Source organism: Choloepus didactylus, chromosome X (assembly GCF_015220235.1).
Source record: "Choloepus didactylus isolate mChoDid1 chromosome X, mChoDid1.pri, whole genome shotgun sequence".
Lineage (NCBI taxonomy): Eukaryota > Metazoa > Chordata > Mammalia > Pilosa > Megalonychidae > Choloepus > Choloepus didactylus.
The window spans coordinates 159,253,926-159,273,146 of record NC_051334.1 but is presented as its reverse complement, the minus strand read 5'-3'; the positions used below and the strand labels follow the sequence as shown (position 1 = coordinate 159,273,146).

General features: G+C 38.1%; 1 protein-coding gene across 6 annotated transcripts in view; it reads left to right on the top strand.

The window, feature by feature from the left end:
• SMARCA1 (SWI/SNF related, matrix associated, actin dependent regulator of chromatin, subfamily a, member 1) overlaps positions 1 to 19,221 on the top strand; it is a 166,116-nt gene that overhangs the window by 31,233 nt on the left and 115,662 nt on the right. For all 6 annotated transcript variants that reach the window (XM_037821585.1, XM_037821586.1, XM_037821583.1 and 3 more), the window contains exon 8: positions 86 to 217. In XM_037821585.1, the coding sequence (XP_037677513.1) occupies positions 86 to 217 (132 nt within the window). The remainder of the gene's footprint in view (positions 1 to 85; positions 218 to 19,221) is intronic.

Below are 19,221 nucleotides of genomic sequence, written 5' to 3'. Positions count from 1 at the left end.
TTGAAAAATGTGTTGGTTGGATAAAATAGAGCTGAATGACGGACATCCTGATAAGACAACATTAATATAACTATTATTTTTCTAGCTTTCAGAGATTGTTCGTGAGTTCAAGTCAACTAACCGTTTGCTCCTAACTGGAACACCTTTGCAGAATAACCTGCATGAACTCTGGGCGTTACTCAACTTTTTATTGCCTGATGTCTTTAATTCTGCAGATGTAAGTCTATCAGATGTGTTAAGTATGATTTTCTTATGTTCATATGACATTGCCCATGTGGCATTGCTACCACAACTTATGATGTCAGATAGGTTAAGTTCAGAATAGTGTATTCAGCATTTTCGTTTCATTAAATTGGAAGGATTTGAAACATATTACTGTATTCTGGTTTGGCAGGTGGAGGAAATATTTTTAAAATGATCTTTAACTGTTAAAGAGCTAATAATATATGATTAGAAAAACATTATTTTGTAAATGTATGATTTACAGTATTTTTATCATTAATGCAAGGTTATACTAGGGTAGCAAACTAAATTGAATGATTTAAAAACTTTGGAGCTTGATTTTTCTCATTGGTATCCATTTGTTTGTGTACCTTTGCTTGCTTTTGTTTGTTTTTAATGTTTAGTAAGAGTAACATTTTCATTGCATTGTATCTTCAGTTTTGTATTTGTACCCTTATTCATCTTTAGGTATTATTATATTATGAAGAAGCCTAATAAATGCCTTTTTTTGGGGAGGGGGGCTTTGAAAATATTTTATTTTTTTTTAATTAAATTCAGTTTTATAGAAATATATTCACATACCATACAGTCATCCACGGTGTACAATCAGCTGTTCACAGTACCATCATACAGTTATGCAATCATTACCCCAATCTATTTTTGAACATTTTCCTTACATTAGAAAGAATCAGCATAAGAATAAAAAATAAAAAGGAAACAAGAATACCCAAATCATCCCACCCTAGTTTTCATTTGTTTTCTGTCCCCATTTTTCTACTGATCCATCCATATACTAGATAAAGGGAGTGCGATCCACAAAATTTTCACAATCACACTGTCACCCCTTGTAAGGTACATTGTTATACGATCATCTTCAAGAGTCCAGGCTACTGGGTTGGAGTTTGATAGTTTCAGGTATTTTCTTCTCACTATTCCAGTACATTAAAACCTAAAAAGTGTTATCTATATAGTGCATAACAGTGTCCACCAGAGTGACCTCTTGACTCCATTTGAAATCTCTCAGCCACTGAAACTTTATTTTGTTTCATTTTGCCTCCTCCTTTTGGTCAAGAAGATGTTCTCAATCCCACGATGCTGGGTCCAGATTCCTCCCTGGCAGTCATATCCTGCATTGCCAGGGAGATTTACACCCCTGGGAGTCAGGTCCCACGTAGTGGGGGAGGACAGTGAGTTCACCTGCTGAGGTGGCTTAGCTAGAGAGGGAGGGCCACATCTGAGCAACAAAGAGATACTCAGGGGGAGACTCTTAGGCACAATTATATGCAGGTTTAGCCTCTCCTTTGCAGTAATGAGCTTCATAAGGGCAAGTCCTGTGATAGAGGGCTCAGTACATCAAACTGCCAGTCCTCAATGTTTTGAGAACATCAGCAACAATCCAGGTGAGGAAGTCCAACACTTCCACATTTTCCCCATCTCCTCAGTGGTGTCCTGTATATGTATTTTTATTGTCCACCCAAATTACTTTGGGATGTGTTGCTATTTCACTCTAACCTATACAGACCTACCATATCTCACTTCCTATTCAAAGTTCCATGTAATTGTGTTTGAACAAACTGACTGTAGAAGTTATACTGTTTAGAAGATATAGATCCTGCACCAAATGAACATCTCTTCCCTTGGTCTCACATGGAAGTTAAAGTTTTAACACAGTCAGTTTCAACTTTAACCCTTCGGCCCGATTTTCCCTAGTCTTAACCAAATCTGCTTCATTCATATCTCTAATTGAAGTCTGGGCTCTTTTTCAGCTTTTTGTTTTTTTTTTTAACAGTTGCTGTACATGCTAATTAATGACATTCCTATCTGCCGAGCTCTAGCTCTGAGTTTCAGGTGTCACATAGATACCAAATGTTCCAGAGACCAGTCAGGTTATACACAAAGGGATCAGCATCTCAGAGTTTGGATATAGCCATTACAATTCAGGAATAGATGTGACTGCTGTAAGAACTTACAATCTGGTGACCATTACAATAATCGTTCCCCTGTTAGGCTGTGTTCTAAGATTCAATTCTGAGTTTACACATTGTAGTTAGTCCATATTGGTGAGGCATTATAGTGTTTGCCTTTGTTTCTGGTGCACTTTACTCAAAATGCTGTCTACAGGATCCATTCACCTCGTTGCATGTCTCAGAGCTTCACTCCTTCCTGTAGTTGCTCAATATTCCATTGTATGCATACACCACAGTTCACCATTCTGTTCCTCAGTCAATGTACCCTTAGGCCACTTCCACCCATTGCAAATCATGAATACTGCTTCCATAAACACCAGTGTGCAAGTGTCCATTCATATCTCTGCTCTCAGATCTTCCAATTACATACTCCATAATGAGGTTGCATACATAGCTTTTGATGGAACCACCACACTGACCTCCAGAAAGGCTACACTATTCTACCTCATCCTCAACAGTAGATAGGTACATCCCTCTCTCCATGTTTTCTCTAACACTTTTACCCATATTTATATTTTTTCCTACAATTTTATAGGGAAATATTCAAATACCATACATTTATCCACAGTGTACAGTCAGTTGTTCATGGTATCATCATAAAGTTGTACATTTATCACCACAATCAGCACTTGAACATATTGATTACTAAAAAAAAAGGTATTTTTTGGCCAATAATTAAAAAGATAATAAAAAGAAAAATAAAATGCCATACAATACAGTATAATAGTAAGGACAGAAAACAACACCACTACCAAGAATCCCATATCCCTCCCTTATATCCCCCTCTCATACACATTTAGCTTTGGTATATTGCATTTGTTGCATTTAATGGAAGCATGTTACAATGTTACTGTTGTCCATAGACTCCAATTTGCTTTGATTATATTTTTTCCCAAATACCATCCCTTTTTCAACACTCTGCATGGTTGACATTCATTTGTTCTCCCATATGTAAAAACATTTTAATATTTGTACATTTAGTAACAGTCATTGGTCACTCCAGTTTTTGCCAAGTTATACAGTCCCAGTCTTTATCATCTATCTTTCCCTCTGGTGTCATACATTCCCCTATCCAACCTCTTTTAGCTTTACTCACAGACATCTTTGTTCAGTGTACTTAGAATATTGTGCTACCTTCACACAGTATTATGCTATCTATTTCTGGATCTATACAATCAATCCTGCTGAGCATTCTGTAGTCCTTCAGCATCAAATGCCTGATCTCTACCCTCTTTCTATCTTCTGGTAGCCTGTGCTGTCAGCTTTTAACTCTCAAAGTTTGCTCATTAATTTTAGTTCATATTAGTGAGACCATATATTATTTGTCCTTTTGTTTGTGGCTAACTTCACTCACCACACTGTCCTCAAGGTTCATCCATGTTATTATATGTTCCATGTCTTTGTTCTGTCTTATAGCTGCATAATATTCCATCATGTGTATATACCACAGTTTGTTTATCCACTCGTCTGTTGATGGACATTTGGGCTGTTTCCATCTCTTGGCAATCATGAATAATGCCACAATAAACATCAGTTTACAAATGTCCATTTGTGTCTTAACTTTCAGTTCCTCTGAGTATATACCTAGCAATGGAATAGATGGGTCATAAGGCAAATCTATACTTAGCTTCCTGAGGAACCTGCACACTGTCTTCCAGAGTGGTTGCACCATTCTACATTCCCACCAACAATGAATAAGTGTGCCTCTTTCTCTACATTGTCTCTAGCACTTCTAATTTTCTGTTTTTTTGGATAATGGCCATTCTGGTAGGTGTGAGATGATATCTCATTTTGGTTTTGATTTGCATTTCCCTAATAGCCAGTGAAGTTGAGCATTTTTTCATATGTTTTTGAGCCATTGTATTTCCTCTTCAGAAAAGTGTCTGTCCATGTCTTTTGCCCATTTTTTAATTGGATTGTCTTGTTGTTGAGTTGTAGAATCCCTTTATATATTCGGGATATTAAACCCTTAACTGATATGTTGTTTCCAAATATCATCTCCCATTGTGTAGGTTGCCTTTTTATTTTTCTGACAAAGATGTTTGATGTGCAAAAGTGTTTAATTTTGAGGAGATCCCATTTGTCTATTTGTTCTTTGGTTGCTTGTGCCTTGGGTGTGAGGTCTAGGAAGCCACCTCCTATCACAAGATCTTTAAGATACTGCCCTACATTTTCTTCTAAGAGTTTTGTGGTCTTAGTGCTAATGTTTAGGTCTTTGATCCATTTTGAGTTAATTTTTGTATAAGGTGTGAGATAGGAGTCCACTTGCATTCTTTTGGAAATGGATATCCAGTTCTCCAAATACCATTTATTGAAGAGACTGCTCTGTCCCAGTTGCTTTGGCTTGACTGCCTTATCAAAGATCAATTGTCCCTAGATGTGAGCATCTTTTTCTGTACACTTTAATTTGATTCCATTGGTCAGTATATCTGTCCTTATGCTAGTACCATGCTGTTTTGACCACTGTAGCTTTGTAATATATTTCAACGTCAGGTAGTCTGAGACCTCCCACTTCGTTCCTCTTTCTCAAGATATTTTTGGTTACTCGGGGCATCTTGCCCTTCCAAATAATTTTGGTTATTAGTTTTTCTATTTCTGTAAAGTAAGTTGTTAGGATTTTAATTGATACTGCATTGAATCTATAAATCAGTTTAGGTAAAATTGCCATCTTAATTATATTTTGTCTTCCAATCCATGAACATGGTATGTTCTTCCACTTTTTAAGGTCGTGTTCGATTTCTTTTAGCAGTTTCTTGTAGTTTTCTGTGTAATGGTCTTTTGTGTCCTTGGTTAAGTTTATTCCTGAATACTTGATTCTTTTGGTTGGTATTGTAAATGGATTTTTTTTGTTGATTTCCTCCTCTTGTTGCACATTACTTGTATATAGGAACACTACAGATTTTTATGTGTTGATTTTGTAGCCTGCCACTTTGCTTTATTCATTGACTAGTTCTAGTAGCTTTGCTGCAGATTTTTCTGGATTTTCTACATATAGAATCATGTCATCTGCAAACAGTGAGAGTTTTACTTCTTCCTCTCCAATTTGGATGCCTTTTATTTCTTTTTCTTGCCTAATTGCTCTAGCTAGCACTTCCAGCACAATGTTGAATAACAGTAGTGACAGTGGGCATCCCTATCTTGTTCCTGATCTTAGAGGGAAAGCTTTCAGTCTCTCCCTATTGAGTATGATATTAGGTGTGCGTTTTTCATATATTGCCTTTATCATTTTCAGAAAGTTTCCTTCCATCCTATACTTTGAAGTGTTTTCATCAGGAAAGGATGTTGAATTTTGTCAAATGCCTTTTCTGCATCGATCGAGATGATCATGTGGTTCTTCTGCTTTGATTTATTGAAGTGGTGTATTACATTAATTGATTTTCTTGTGTTGAAGCAGCATTGCACACCTGGAATAAATCCCACCTGTTGTGGTGTATAATTCTTTTAATATTCTGCTGGTTTCAATTTGCGAGTATTTTGTTGAGGATTTTTGCATCTATATTCATTAAAGAGGTTGGTCTATAATTTTCTTTTTCTGTAGGATCTTTGTCTGATTTTGTATTAGGGTGATGTTTGCTTCATAGAATGAATTAGGTAGCTTTCCCTCTTCTTCAGTTTTTTTGAAGAGTTTGATCAGGATTGGTACTAATTCTTTTTTCTTTTTTCAGTTTTTAATTTTTATTGAGATTGTTCACATACCATACAATTATCCAAAGATCCAAAGTGGACAATCAGTTGCCCCCGGTACCCTCATACAGCTGTGCATCCATCACCACACTTAATTTTTGTTCAATTTTTAGAACCTTTTCATTACTCCAGACAAGAAATAGAGCGAAAGAAGAAAAAAAAAAAGGAAACTTGAATCCTCCCATATCCCTAACCAACCCCCCTCCATTATTGATTCATAGTATTGGTATAGTACATTTGTTACTGTTTATGAATGAACATTGAAATACAACTAGCTGTAGTATATAGTTTGCAATAGGTATATATTTTTTCCCTATATGCCTCTCTATTATTAACTTCTAGTTATAGTGTCATACATTCGTTCTGGTTCATGAAAGAGATTTCTAATATTTGTACAGTTAATCACAGACATTGCCCACCACATGATTCAGTTGTATACATTCCCATCTTTTGACCTCCAACTTTCCTTCTGGTGACATATATGACTCTGAGCTTCCCCTTTCCACCTTATTCACGCACCATTCGGCACTGTTAGTTATTCTCACATCTTGCTACCAACACCTCTGTTCATTTCCAAACATTTAAGTTCATCCTAGTTGAACATTCTGCTCATACTAAGTAACTGCTCCCCATTCTTTAGCCTCGTTCTATGTCTTGGTACCTTATATTTCATGTCTATGAGTTTACATATTATAATTAGTTCCTATCAGTGAGACCCTGCATTATTTGTCCTTATGTGTCTGGCTTATTTCACTCAGTATATTGCCCTCAAGTTTCTGTCATCAACCCATTTTTTTTTTCGTCTCTTGTGTTGTGCCTTTCATTTCCATAGATACTGCTGGTTGTTTTTTTGAGCTTTTGATTTCTGCCTTGTAGGCCCAGTGTTTTCTGTATAGCCTTTATCTCTTTTGCCATATCTTTTCTAAACTTTTTGAATTGATTTAGCATTAGCTGTTTAAATTCCTATATCTCAGTTGATGTGTAAGTTTGTTCCTTTGACTGGGCCATAACTTCGTTTTTCCTAGTGTAGGTTGTAGTTTTTTGTTGTCCAGGCATCTGACCTCCTAGGCCACCCCAATCAGGTTTTCCCAGAGGAGAACAGGCTCAGGTCACAGAAGGAGGAAATATTCAGTGTCTAGTTTCCTTGATGATTTTTCTTAGAGGATTGACACACCCCGTGTTTTTCTGCCCAGCAGGTGTGCCTGTCAGCCTGTCAGGGGGTGTGGCCCACGGCTCTCCTCCCCCAGGGTTTGGGGGGCTGGTCCCCTCCCTTTCCTCTTGGGAAGCTATGCCCCCTCCAGAGGGGTCATTTGCATATAAGTAGATTCTTTGTTCTCTGACTCAGAGAGCTGAGATTTTAAAATGGCTGAGGCTTTCTCTACTGCGAAGAGCTGCGAGCTGAAAATGGCTGAGGCTTTCTCCTCTGAGCTGCCCAGGTTGAGAGAGAATGAAAGGGACAGACAGCTCCCATATTCACCCATCGGCCAGAGATAGCACCTGATCCTCTGGGCTCCCCGCCCTGAGACAGTATGTCCCCTGACTCTCCCAAGTCAGTCATCAACAAAAGCCTCTGTCTGCTTGTTGGGGATTCGCAGTCTGTATTGAGCAGTTAACATTAAAACCCCAGTTGGAGCTGGGCTGAAGTACACTAGCTTGTTCGGAGAGTGCTGCTCTTTTTTGATGACTGACTCGATCTCTTTACTTGTGATTGGTTTGTTGAGGTCGTCTATTTCTTCTCGAGTCAATGTTGGTTGTTTATGCTTTTCTAGGAATTTGTCCATTTCATCTAAGTTGTCTAGTTTATTAGCATACAGTTGCTTATACTATCTTCTCATTATCTCCTTTATTTCTGCAGTGTCAGTAGTTATGTCTCCTTTCCCATTTCTGATTGTATTTATTTGCATCTGCTCTCTCTCTCTCTCTCTTTTTTTTTTTTTTGATAGCATAGCTAGCGGTCCATCAATTTTATTGATTTTCTCAAAGAACCAACTTCTGGTTTTGGTGAGTGTCTCTGTTGTTTTTCTGTTCTCAATTTCATTTATTTCTGCTCTAATCTTTGTTACTTCTTCCCTTCTGTTTGCTTAGGGGTTAGTTTGCTGTTCTTTCTCTAATTCCTCCAGGTGAACAGTTAATTCCTCAATTTTTGTTCTCCTCTTTTAATATAGGCATTTAGGGCACTCAGTTTCCCTCTCAGCACCGCCTTTGCTGCATCACATAAGTTTTGATATGTTGTGTTTTCGTTGTCATTTGCCTTGAGGTATTTACTAATTTCTCTTGTAATTTCTTCCTTTACCCACTGGTTTTCTAAGAGGGTGTTGTTTAGCTTCCATATATTTGTGAATTTTATGACCTCTGCCTGTTATTTATTTCAAACTTCATTCCATTATGGTCTGAGAAAATGTTTTGTATAATATCAATATTTTATATTTGTTGAGACTTTCTTTGTGACCCAACATGTGGTCTCTCGTAGAGAATGTTCCATGAGCACTTGAGAAAAAAGTGTATCCTCCTGTTGTTGAATGTAGTGTTCCATTAATGTCTGTCAAGTCTAGTTCGTTTATCGTACAATTCAACATCTCCAATTCTTTATTGATCCTCTGTCTAGATGTTCTATCCATTGATGAGAGCAGTGTATTGAAGTCTCCAGCTATTACTGCAGAGGTATCTACTTTTCCTTTCAGTGTTCTCAGTGTTTGCCTCATGAATTTGGGGCCTTCTGGCTTGGTGCATAAATATTTATGATTATCATGTTTTCTTGATGAATTGACCCCTTTATTAATATATCATGTCCTTCTTTGTCTCTTTTAATTGTTTTACTTTTGAAGACTAATTTGTCTGATATTAATATAGCTACTCTTGCTTTTTTCTGGTTGTTGTTTACATGAAATATCTTTTTCCAACCTTTCACTTTCAGTCTATTTTTGTCCTTGTGTCTAATGTGAGTTTCTTGTAGACAGCATATAGATAGGTCCATTCTGCCACTCTGTGTCTTTTTTTTTTTTTTTTTTAAATTCAGTTTTATTGAAATACATTCACACACCATACAATCATCCATGATATACAATCCACTGTCCACAGTATGATAACATAGTTATGCGTTCATCACCACAGTCTATCTCTGAACATTTTCCTTACATCAGAAAGAACCAGAACAAGAATAAAAAATAAAAGTGAAAAAAAACACCCAAATCATCCCCCCATCCCACCCCATTTGTCCTTTAGTTTTTATCCCCATTCCTCCACTCATCCATACACTAGATAAAGGGGGTGTGATCCACAAGGTCTTCACAATCACACTGTCACCCCTTGTAATCTACATTATTATATAATTGTCTTCAGGAGTCCAGACTGCTGGGTTGGAGTTTGGTAGTTTCGGGTATTTACTTCTAGCTATTCCAATACATTAAAGCCTAAGAGGTGTTATCTATATAGTGCATAAGAATGTCCACCAGAGTGACCTCTCGACTCCATTTGGAATCTCTCAGCCACTGAAACTATTTCGTCTCATTTTGCATCCCCCTTTTGGTCAAGAAGATACTCTCAGTCCCACGATGCCGGGTCCACATTCATCCCCGGGAGTCATACTCTGCATTGCCAGGGAGATTTACAACCCTGGGAGTTGGGTCCCACGTAGAGGGGAGGGCAGCGAGTTCACCTGTTGAGATGGCTCAGTTAGAGAGAGAGAGGGCCACATCTGAGCAACAAAGAGGTACTCAGGGGGAGACTCTTAGGCACCATTACATACAACTTTAGACTTTCCTTTGTGGTAATGAGCTTCATAAGGACAAGTCCCATGCTTGAGGGCTCAGCACATCAAACTGCCAGTCCCAATGTTTGTGACAACATACGCTAGGGGATCAGCATCTTAAAGTTTAGAGATAGGCCTTACAATTCAGGGATAGAGTTAACTGCTGTAAGAGCTTACAATCTAGGGACTATTACAATTATTGTGTCCATGTTAGGCTATGTTCTAAGATTCAATTCTGAGTTTACACATTGTAGTTAGTCCATATTAGTGAGGCATCATCCCTCTCACCATGTTTTCTCCAACACTTTTACTCCTATTTATATATTTTCCTACAATTTTATAGAGTTATATTCACATACCATACATTTATCCACAGTGTACAATCAGTTGTTCATGGTATCATCATAAAGTTGTACATTTATCACCACAATCAGCATTTGAACATACTGATTACTACAAGAAAAATTGTTTTTTTTTTTTTTTAGCAATAAGAAAAAATGATAAAAAGAAAAATAACATGTCATACAATACAATATACTACTAAGGACAGCAAATAACACCACTACCAAGAATCCCATATTACTCCCCTATATCCCCTTCTCATATACATTTAGCATTGGCGTATTGCCTTTGTTACATTTAATGGAGGTATATTACAATGTTACTGTTGACCATAGACTCCAGTTTGCTTTGATTATGTTTTTTCCTGAATACCATCCCTTTTTCAAATTTCTACATGGTTGACATTCATTTGCTTTCCCACATGCAGAAACATTTTTATATTTGTATATTTAGTAACAGTCATTGGCCACTCCAGTTTTTGCCACGTTATACAGTCCCAGTCTTTATCATCTATCTTTACCTCTTGTGTCATACATTCTCCTATCCCACCTCTTTCAGCTTTACTCACAGACATCTTTGTTCAGTGTACTTACAATAATGTGCTACCATCACACAGTATTATGCTATCTATTTCTGGATCTATGCAATCAATCCTAAACATTCTGTAGTCCTTCAGCATCAAATGGCTGATCTCTGCCCTCTTTCTATCTCCTGGTCGCCTGTGTTGTCAGCTTTTAACTCCCAAAGTTTGTTCATTAATGTCTGTTCATATTAGTGAGACCATACAGAATCTGTCCTTTTGTTTCTGGCTAACTTCACTCAACATAATGTCCTCAAGGTTCATCCACATTATTACATGATCCATGTCTTTGTTCTGTCTTACAGCTGCATAATATTCCATCATGTGTATATACCACAGTTTGTTTATCCACTCGTCCTTTGATGGACATTTGGGCTGTTTCCATCTCTTGGCAATTGTGAATAATGCTGCAATAAACATCAGTTTACAAATGTCTGTTTGTGTCTTAAGTTTCAGTTCCTCTGAGTATATACCCAGCAATGGAATAGCTGGGTCATATGGCAAATCTATATTTAGCTTCCTGAGGAACCTCCATACTGTCTTCCAGAGTGGTTGCACCATTCTACATTCCCACCAACAATGAATAAGTGTGCCTCTTTCTCCACATCCTCTCCAGCACTTGTCATTTTCTGTTTTTTGGATAATGGCCATTCTGGTAGGTGTGAGATGATATCTCATTGTGGTTTTGATTTGCATTTCCTTAATAGCCAGTGAACTTGAGCATTTTTTCATATGCTTTTGAGCCATTTGTATTTCCTCTTCAGAAAAATGTCTGTTCATGTCTTTTGCCCATTTTTTAATTGGATTGTTTGTCTTTCTGTTATTGAGATGCAGGATTCCTTTATATATTCGGGATATTAAACCCTTATCTGATATGTGGTTTCCAAATATCATCTCCCATTGTGTAGGTTGCCTTTTTACTTTTCTGACAAAGTCCTTTGATGTACAAAAGTGTTTAATTTTGAGGAGATCCCATTTGTCTATTTGTTCTTTGGTTGCTCGTGCCTTGGGTGTGAGGTCTAAGAAACCACCTCCTTTCATAAGATCTTTAAGATATTGCCCTACATTTTCTTCTAAGAGTTTTATGGTCTTGGTGCTAATGTTTAGGTCTTTGATCCACTTTGAGTTAATTTTGGTATAAGGTGTGAGATGGACATCCTCTTTCATTCTTTTGGAAATGGATATCCAGTTCTCCAAACACCATTTATTGAACAGACTGCTCTTTCCCAGTTGCTTTGGCTTCACTGCCTTATCAAAGATCAGTTGTCCATAGATGTGAGGGTCTACTTCTGAACACTCAATTTGATTCCATTGATTAGTATATCTGTCCTTATGCCAGTACCATGCTGTTTTGAGCACTGTAGCTTTGTAATATGCTTCAAAGTCAGGTAGTGTGAGACCTCCCACTTCACTCCTCTTTCTCAAGACATTTTTGGCTATTCGGGGCATCTTACCCTTCCAAATAAATTTAGTTATTGGTTTTTCTATTTCTGTAAAGTAAGTTGTTGGGATTTGAATTGGTATTGCATTGAATCTGTAAATCAGTTTAGGTAAAATTGCCATCTTAACTATATTTAGTCTTCCAATCCATGAACATGGTATGTTCTTCCATTTTTTCAGGTCTTGTTCAATTTCTTTTAGCAGTTTATTATAGTTTTCTATGTAAAGGTCTTTTGTGTCCTTGGTTAAGTTTATTCCTAAATACTTGATTCTTTTGGTTGCTATTGTAAATGGGATTTTTTTCTTGATTTCCTCCTCTTGTTGCACATTACTTGTGTATAGGAACACTACAGATTTTTGTGTGTTGATCTTGTAGCCTGCTACTTTGCTGTATTCATTGACTAGTTCTAGTAGCTTTGCTGTAGATTTTTCTGTATCTTCTACATATAGAATCATGTCATCTGCAAATAGTGAAAGTTTTACTTCTTCCTCTCCAATTTGGATGCCTTTTATTTCTTTTTCTTGCCTAGTTGCTCTAGCTAGAACTTCCAGCACAATGTTGAATAGCAATGGTGATAGTGGGCATCCCTGTCTTGTTCCTGATCTTAGAGGAAAAGCTTTCAGTCTCTCGCCATTGAGTGTGATGTTACCTGTGGGTTTTTCATATATTGCCTTTATCATATTGAAAAAGTTCCCTTCTATTCCTATCCTTTGTAGTGTTTTCATCAGGAAAGGATGTTGAATTTTGTCAAATGCTTTTTCTGCATCAATCGAGATGATCATGTGGTTCTTCTGCTTTGATTTATTGATGTGGTGTATTACATTAATTGATTTTCTTGTGTTGATCCAGCCTTGCATACCTGGAATAAATCCCACCTGGTCGTGGTGTATAATTCTTTTAATGTGCTGCTGGATTCGATTTGCGAGTATTTTGTTGAGGATTTTTGCATCTATATTCATTAAAGAAATTGGTCTATAATTTTCTTTTTTTGTAGTATCTTTGCCTGGTTTTGGTATTAGGGTGATGATGGCTTCATAGAAAGAGTTAGGTAGCTTTCCCTCTTCTTCAATTTTTTTGAAGAGATTGAGCAGGATTGGTACTAATTCATTCTTGAATGCTTGGTAGAATTCACATGTGAAACCATCTGGTCCTGGGCTTTTCCTTTTTGGGAGCTTTTTGATGACTGACTCAATCTCTTTACTTGTGATTGGTTTATTGAGGTCATCTATTTCTTCTTGAGTTAATGTTGGTTGTTTATGCTTTTATAGGAATTTGTCCATTTCATCTAAGTTGTCTAGTTTATTAGCATATAGTTGCTCATAGTATCTTCTCATTATCTCCTTAATTTCTGCAGGGTTGGTAGTTATATTTCCTTTCCCATTTCTGATTGCATTTATTTGCATCTGCTCTCTCTTTTTTTTTGTTAGCCTAGCCAGTGGTCCATCGATTTTATTGATTTTCTCAAAGAACCAACTTCTGGTTTTGTTGATTCTCTCTATTGTTTTCCTGTTCTCAGTTGCATTTATTTCTGCTCTAATCTTTGTTATTTCTTCCCTTCTGCTTGCTTTGGGGTTAGTTTGCTGTTCTTTCTCTAATTCCTCCAGGTGAGTAGTTAACTCTTCAATTTTTGCTCTCTCTTCTCTTTTAATATAGGCATTTAGGGCAATAAATTTCCCTCTCAGCACCACCTTTGCTGCATCCCATAAGTTTTGATAAGTTGTGTTTTCATTGTCATTTGCCTCGAGGTATTTACTAATTTCTCTTGTAATTTCTTCCTTTACCCACTGGTTTCTTAAGAGGGTGTTGTTTAGCCTCCATATGTTTGTGAATTTTATGACCTTCTGCCTTTTATTTATTTCCAACTTCATTCCATTGTGGTCTGAGAAAGTGTTTTGTATAATATCAATATTTTTAAATTTGTTGAGACTTGCTTTGTGACCCAACATGTGGTCTATCCTAGAGAATGTTCCATGAGCACTTGAGAAAAAAGTGTATCCTGCTGTTGTTGGATGTAGTGTTCTATAAATGTCCGTCAAGTCTAGTTCATTTATCATACAATTCAACATCTCTGTTTCTTTAGTGATCCTCTGTCTAGATGTTCTATCCATTGATGAGAGTGGTGTATTGAAGTCTCCAACTATTATTGTAGAGGTATCTATTTCTCCTTTCAGTGATCGCAGTGTTTGCCTCATGAATTTTGGGGCATTCTGGTTTGGTGCATAAGTATTTATGACTGTTATGTTTTCTTGATGAATTGACCCTTTTATTAATATATAGTGTCCTTCTTTGTCTCTTTTATTTGTTTTGCTTTTGAAGTCTAACTTGTCTGATATTAATATAGCTACTCCCACTTTTTTCTGGTTGTTGTTTACATGAAATATCTTTTTCCAACCTTTCACTTTCAGTTTATGTTTGTCCTTGTGCCTAAAGTGAGTTTCTTGTAGACAGCATATAGATGGGTCCTGTTTTTTAATCCATTCTGTCAGTCTGTGTCTTTTTATTGGGGAGTTTAATCCATTTACATTTAGTGTTATTACTGTAAGGGCAGTACTTTCTACTACCATTTTGTTTTTTGGAATTTTTATGTCATATCTTATTTTTTCCTCTCCTTTTATCTTTCCTGATAATCTTCATTTCTGCCCTCTTCTCCAACTCTCTCTCTCCTGTCTTTTCCTATCAGCCTGTAGCACTCCCTTTAGTATATCTTGTAGTGCCGGTCTCTTATTCACAGACTCTCTCAGTGTCTGTTTGTCTGAAAATGTTTTAATCTCTCCCTCATTTTTGAAGGAAAGTTTTGCTGGATATAGAATTCTTGGTTGGCAGTTTTTCTCTTTCAGTATCTTAAATATATCATGCCACTGTCTTCTTGCCTCCATGGTTTCTGCAGAGAAATCTGTACATAGTCTTATTGACTTTCCCTTGTACGTGATGGATTGCTTTTCTCTTGCTGCTTTCAGAATCCTCTTTGTCTTTGACATTGGGCAATCTGACCAGTAAGTGTCTTGGAGTAGGTCTATTGGGATCTATTCTATTTGGGGTACGTTGTACTTCTTGAATCTCTAATTTTCTGTCTTTTATAAGAGTTGGGAAATTTTCAGTGACTACTTCTATTACTCTTTCTGCCCCTTTTCCCCTCTTCTCCTTCTGGGATACCCACAACACGTATATTTGTGCGTTTCATGTTGTCACTCAGCTCCCTAAGACCCTGCTCATATTTTTCCATTTTTTTCACCATCTGTTCTTTTGTGTGTATGAATTCTCATGACCTGTCTTCCAGTTCACTGATCCTTTCTTCTGCCTGTTCAAATCTACTGTTGTGTCCCTCCATTGTGTTTTTCATCTCCTCCATTGTGGCCTTCATTCCCATGAGTTCTGCCATTTGTTTTTTTAAGTTTATGAATTCTTCTTTATGGTCAGCCAGTGTGTTCTTTATATCCTTCAGCTCTTTTGCTATATCTTCCTTCATTTCATCAAATTTATTTAGCATTAGTTGCCTCCACTCCTGTGTCTCAGCTGAGCTATTAGTTTGTTCCTTTGGCTGGTCCATGTTTTCGTGTTTCCTGGTATGGCTTGTTATCTTAAGTTGTCTAGGCATCTGATTCTTTTGATTAGTTTATTTTGGAGCTTGTTTTCTGTCTTTTACTTAGTGGTTTTCTTGTTGGTTGGCTTTGTTTTCTGGCCTCTGTTATTCAGTTCAACTTATTCTAGACCTCTAACTTAGGTTCTATTTAGTTGATCAGAATTTTTCCCCTCTTGTTTTTTCTGTTTCTTGCTCTGCCTCTATGTAACCTTTTTGTGAGTGGGTCTCCTCAGATATGGTCGACCCTAGTCATATTTTCCCAGTTTAGTGAGGCGCTGGTCTCATTGGGAGGGTATGGAGTTTTCCTGAGAATGAGACCCTCCTATGAGGCCTTTAGAATTGGTGCTTTTCCTCTCCTGTCCAGCAGGTGGCGCTAGCCAGCCCGCAGCTCCCCCTCCAGTGTAAGGAGATATGGAGCCTTTAGTTCTCCTGGTGACTCTGATCCTGTCAGGGGCGTGGCTGACTGAAGCTGGAATTTGAATTCCAGCCCCTGGGGTCTGAATTCCCAGAAGGAGGACTGCCAGTTGAGCTGGGCCTCCCTGCACTCTCCCAATCCTCAGAATTCCAGGTGTCTCTCAGGGGCACTATTCCCTTCTCCTCTCTCCTCTTTGGGGCCTCTCCAGGTAGATTCCTTGGTCAGCCTGAGTTGCCAATTAAAGACGGGGGTGGAGGCCTTCAGTAGTGAATACGGAACTCAAAGACACTGTAGGTACTCTGTCTCCCCTCAAGCCCAGCCTAGTCCCTCAACCTGGGCTTTCCGATAGAAAATAACCACATATATTACTTTTAGATTTAAAAAAAAAAAAAAAAAGTAGAAAAGAAATCAAGAAAAAGAAAAAAGGAAAAAAAAAAAAAAAAAAAAGAGTCTCTTTTAAACGTTTTTCCCCAGCCTGGAAGTTTTGTCAGTGTCAGAATAGAGCATTTAAAGATATGCTTTGGGCTATTGTCTGATAATTACTCTCCAACCGCTTCAGTTCCACCCCTGCCAGGGGCTATTGAAATGCAAAAAGATAAGGGATCAGCGAGAAGCCAGAAGGGACAAAATGTAAGGGAAAACAAAATGGCTTTTTTGGCTTCTGGGAATGGGTGCCCGCTTTTACGTGCCCCCACTTCTTGGAGCCCAGCCCTTCTTTAGCACCCCAGCTCCCAAAGTTAGTTAATTAATTTGTTAATTAATTCTGCAGTTGAGGCTGGTTTGAGCCTCCCTTCTTGCCCTCAGCAGATTGCTGTTTTTTCGTTCTTTTTTTCCCCCCTTTCAGGGAGCCGGCAGCAAGACAGTCTGTGAGGTCTGGGTGGGGAGGGGCGCCAGACCCCTGGTCCGGGAAACTTACAATGTTCGCTGTGATCTCAGCTTTTCCTCCAATTCCAAACTTGTGTCCAATGTGTGACTGGTTACTGGAGACCCCGAAAACACTGTTTCATATAGTTCTTGGGTAATTGCCAGCTGCTCTAGGGGAGAGACGAAATTCTGCTCCTCACCACTCCGCCATCTTGCCCCGCCTCCAGTCTGTGTCTTTTTAATCCATTCTGCCAGTCTCTGTCTTTATATTGGGGAGTTTAATCCATTAACATTTAGTGTTGTTATTACTCTAAGGGCAGTACTTTCTTCTACCATTTTGTCTTTTGGATTTTATATGTCATATCTTATTTTTTTCTCTCTCCTTTTACCTTTCATGATAATCTTCATTTCTATACTCTTCTGCATCTCTCTCTCTCCTGTCTTTTCCTATCAGCCTGTAACACTCCCTTTAGTATTTCTTGTTGCGCTGGTCTCTTATTCACGAACTCTCTTGGTGTCTTTTTGTCTGAAAATATTTTAATGTCTCCCTCATTTTTGAAGGACAGTTTTGCCAGATATAGAATTCTTGGTTGGCATTTTTTCTCTTTCTGTATGTTAAATATATCATGCCACTGTCTTCTCGCTTCCATGGTTTCTGCAGAGAACTCTGTATGTAGTCTTATGAAGCTTCCGTTGTATGTGATGGATTGCTTTTCTCTTGATTTCAGAGTTCTCTTTTTGTCTTTGACATTGGACAATCTGATCAATAAGTGTTTTGAAGTAGGTCTATTAGGATCTATTCTGTTTGGGGTATGCTGTACTTCTTGAATCTGTAATTTTCTGTCTTTCATAACAGCTGGGAAATTTTCAGTGAATATTTCTTCTGTTATTCTTTCTCCTCCTTTTCCCCTCTCTTCTCCTTCCGGGATACCCATAACATGTATATTTGTGCATTTCATTTGTCACTCAGCTCCCTCAGACCCTACTCATATTTTTCCATTGTTTTCGCCATCTGTTCTTTTGTGTGTATGAATTCAAATGTCTTGTCTTCCAGTTCACTGATCCTTTCTTCTGCCTGTTCAAATCTACTATTGTGTCCCTCCATTGTGTTTTTCATCTCCTCCATTGTGGCATTCATTCCCATAAGTTCTGCCATTTGTTTTTTTTTAGTTTATGAATTCTTCTTTATGGTCATCCAGTGTCTTCTTTATGTCCTTCATCTCTTTTGCCATATCTTTCCTCAGTTCATTGAATTGATGTAGCATTAGTTGCTTCAACTCCTGTATCTCGTTTGAACTATTAGTTTATTCCTTTGGCTGATCCATATTTTTGTGTTTCCTAGTATGGCTCATTATCTTAAGCTGTCTAGGCATCTGATTTTCTTGATTAGTTTATTCTGGAGCTTGTTTTCTATCTATTACTTAAGGGTTTTCTTCTTGGTTGGCTTTGTTCTCTGGCCTCTGTTATTCAGTTCAACTTATTCTAGACCTCTAACTTAGGTTCTATTTAGCTGATCAGAATTTTTTACCTCTTGTTTTTCTGTTTCTTGCCCTGCGTCTATGTAGCCTTTTTATGAGAGGGTCTCCTCAGATATGGTTGACCCCAGTCAGGTTTTCCCAGTCTAGAGAGGCTCGGGTCTCATGAGGAGGCTATGGAGTTTCCCTGAGAATGAGACCCTCCTATGAGGCCTCTAGAATCAGTGCTTTTCCTCTCCTGTCTGGCAGTTGGCACTTCCCAGCCTGCAGCCCACCCCCTCCCCAGTGTAAGAGGTATGGACCCCCCTCCCCCCCAGTGTAAGGAGGTATGGACCCCCCTACCCCCAGTGTAAGGAAGTATGGAGACTTTAGTTCTCCTGGTGACTCTGATCTTGTCTGGGGCGTGGCTGACTGAAGCTGGAATCTGAATTCCAGCCCCTGAGTTCCCAGAAGGAGGGCTGCCAGTTGAGCTGGACCTCCCTCTCCTCTCCCAATCTAGGAACTCCTGTTGTCTCCCAGGGGCACTATTCTGTTCTTCCCTCTCCTCTTTGGGCACTCCAGCTTAATTCCTTGGTCAGCCTGAGTTGCCAATTAGAGACTGGGGTGTAGACCTTCTACAGAAGTGAATCTAGAATTCAAAGAAGTTCTGGGTACTCTGTCTCTTGCCAAGACTAGCCTAGACCTTCAACTTGGGCTGTCTGATAGAAAGTAACCACATGTTACTTTTAAATTAAAAAAAAAAAAAAAAAAAAAAAAAAAGAAAAAAGAAAAGGAAAAGAAGTCCCTTTTAAAAGCCTTTCCCCAGCCTGGAAGTTTTGTCAGTGTCCAAATAGAGCATTTAAAACTGTACTTTGGGCTATTGTCTGGTAATTACTTTCCAACAGCTTCAATTCCACCCCTTTC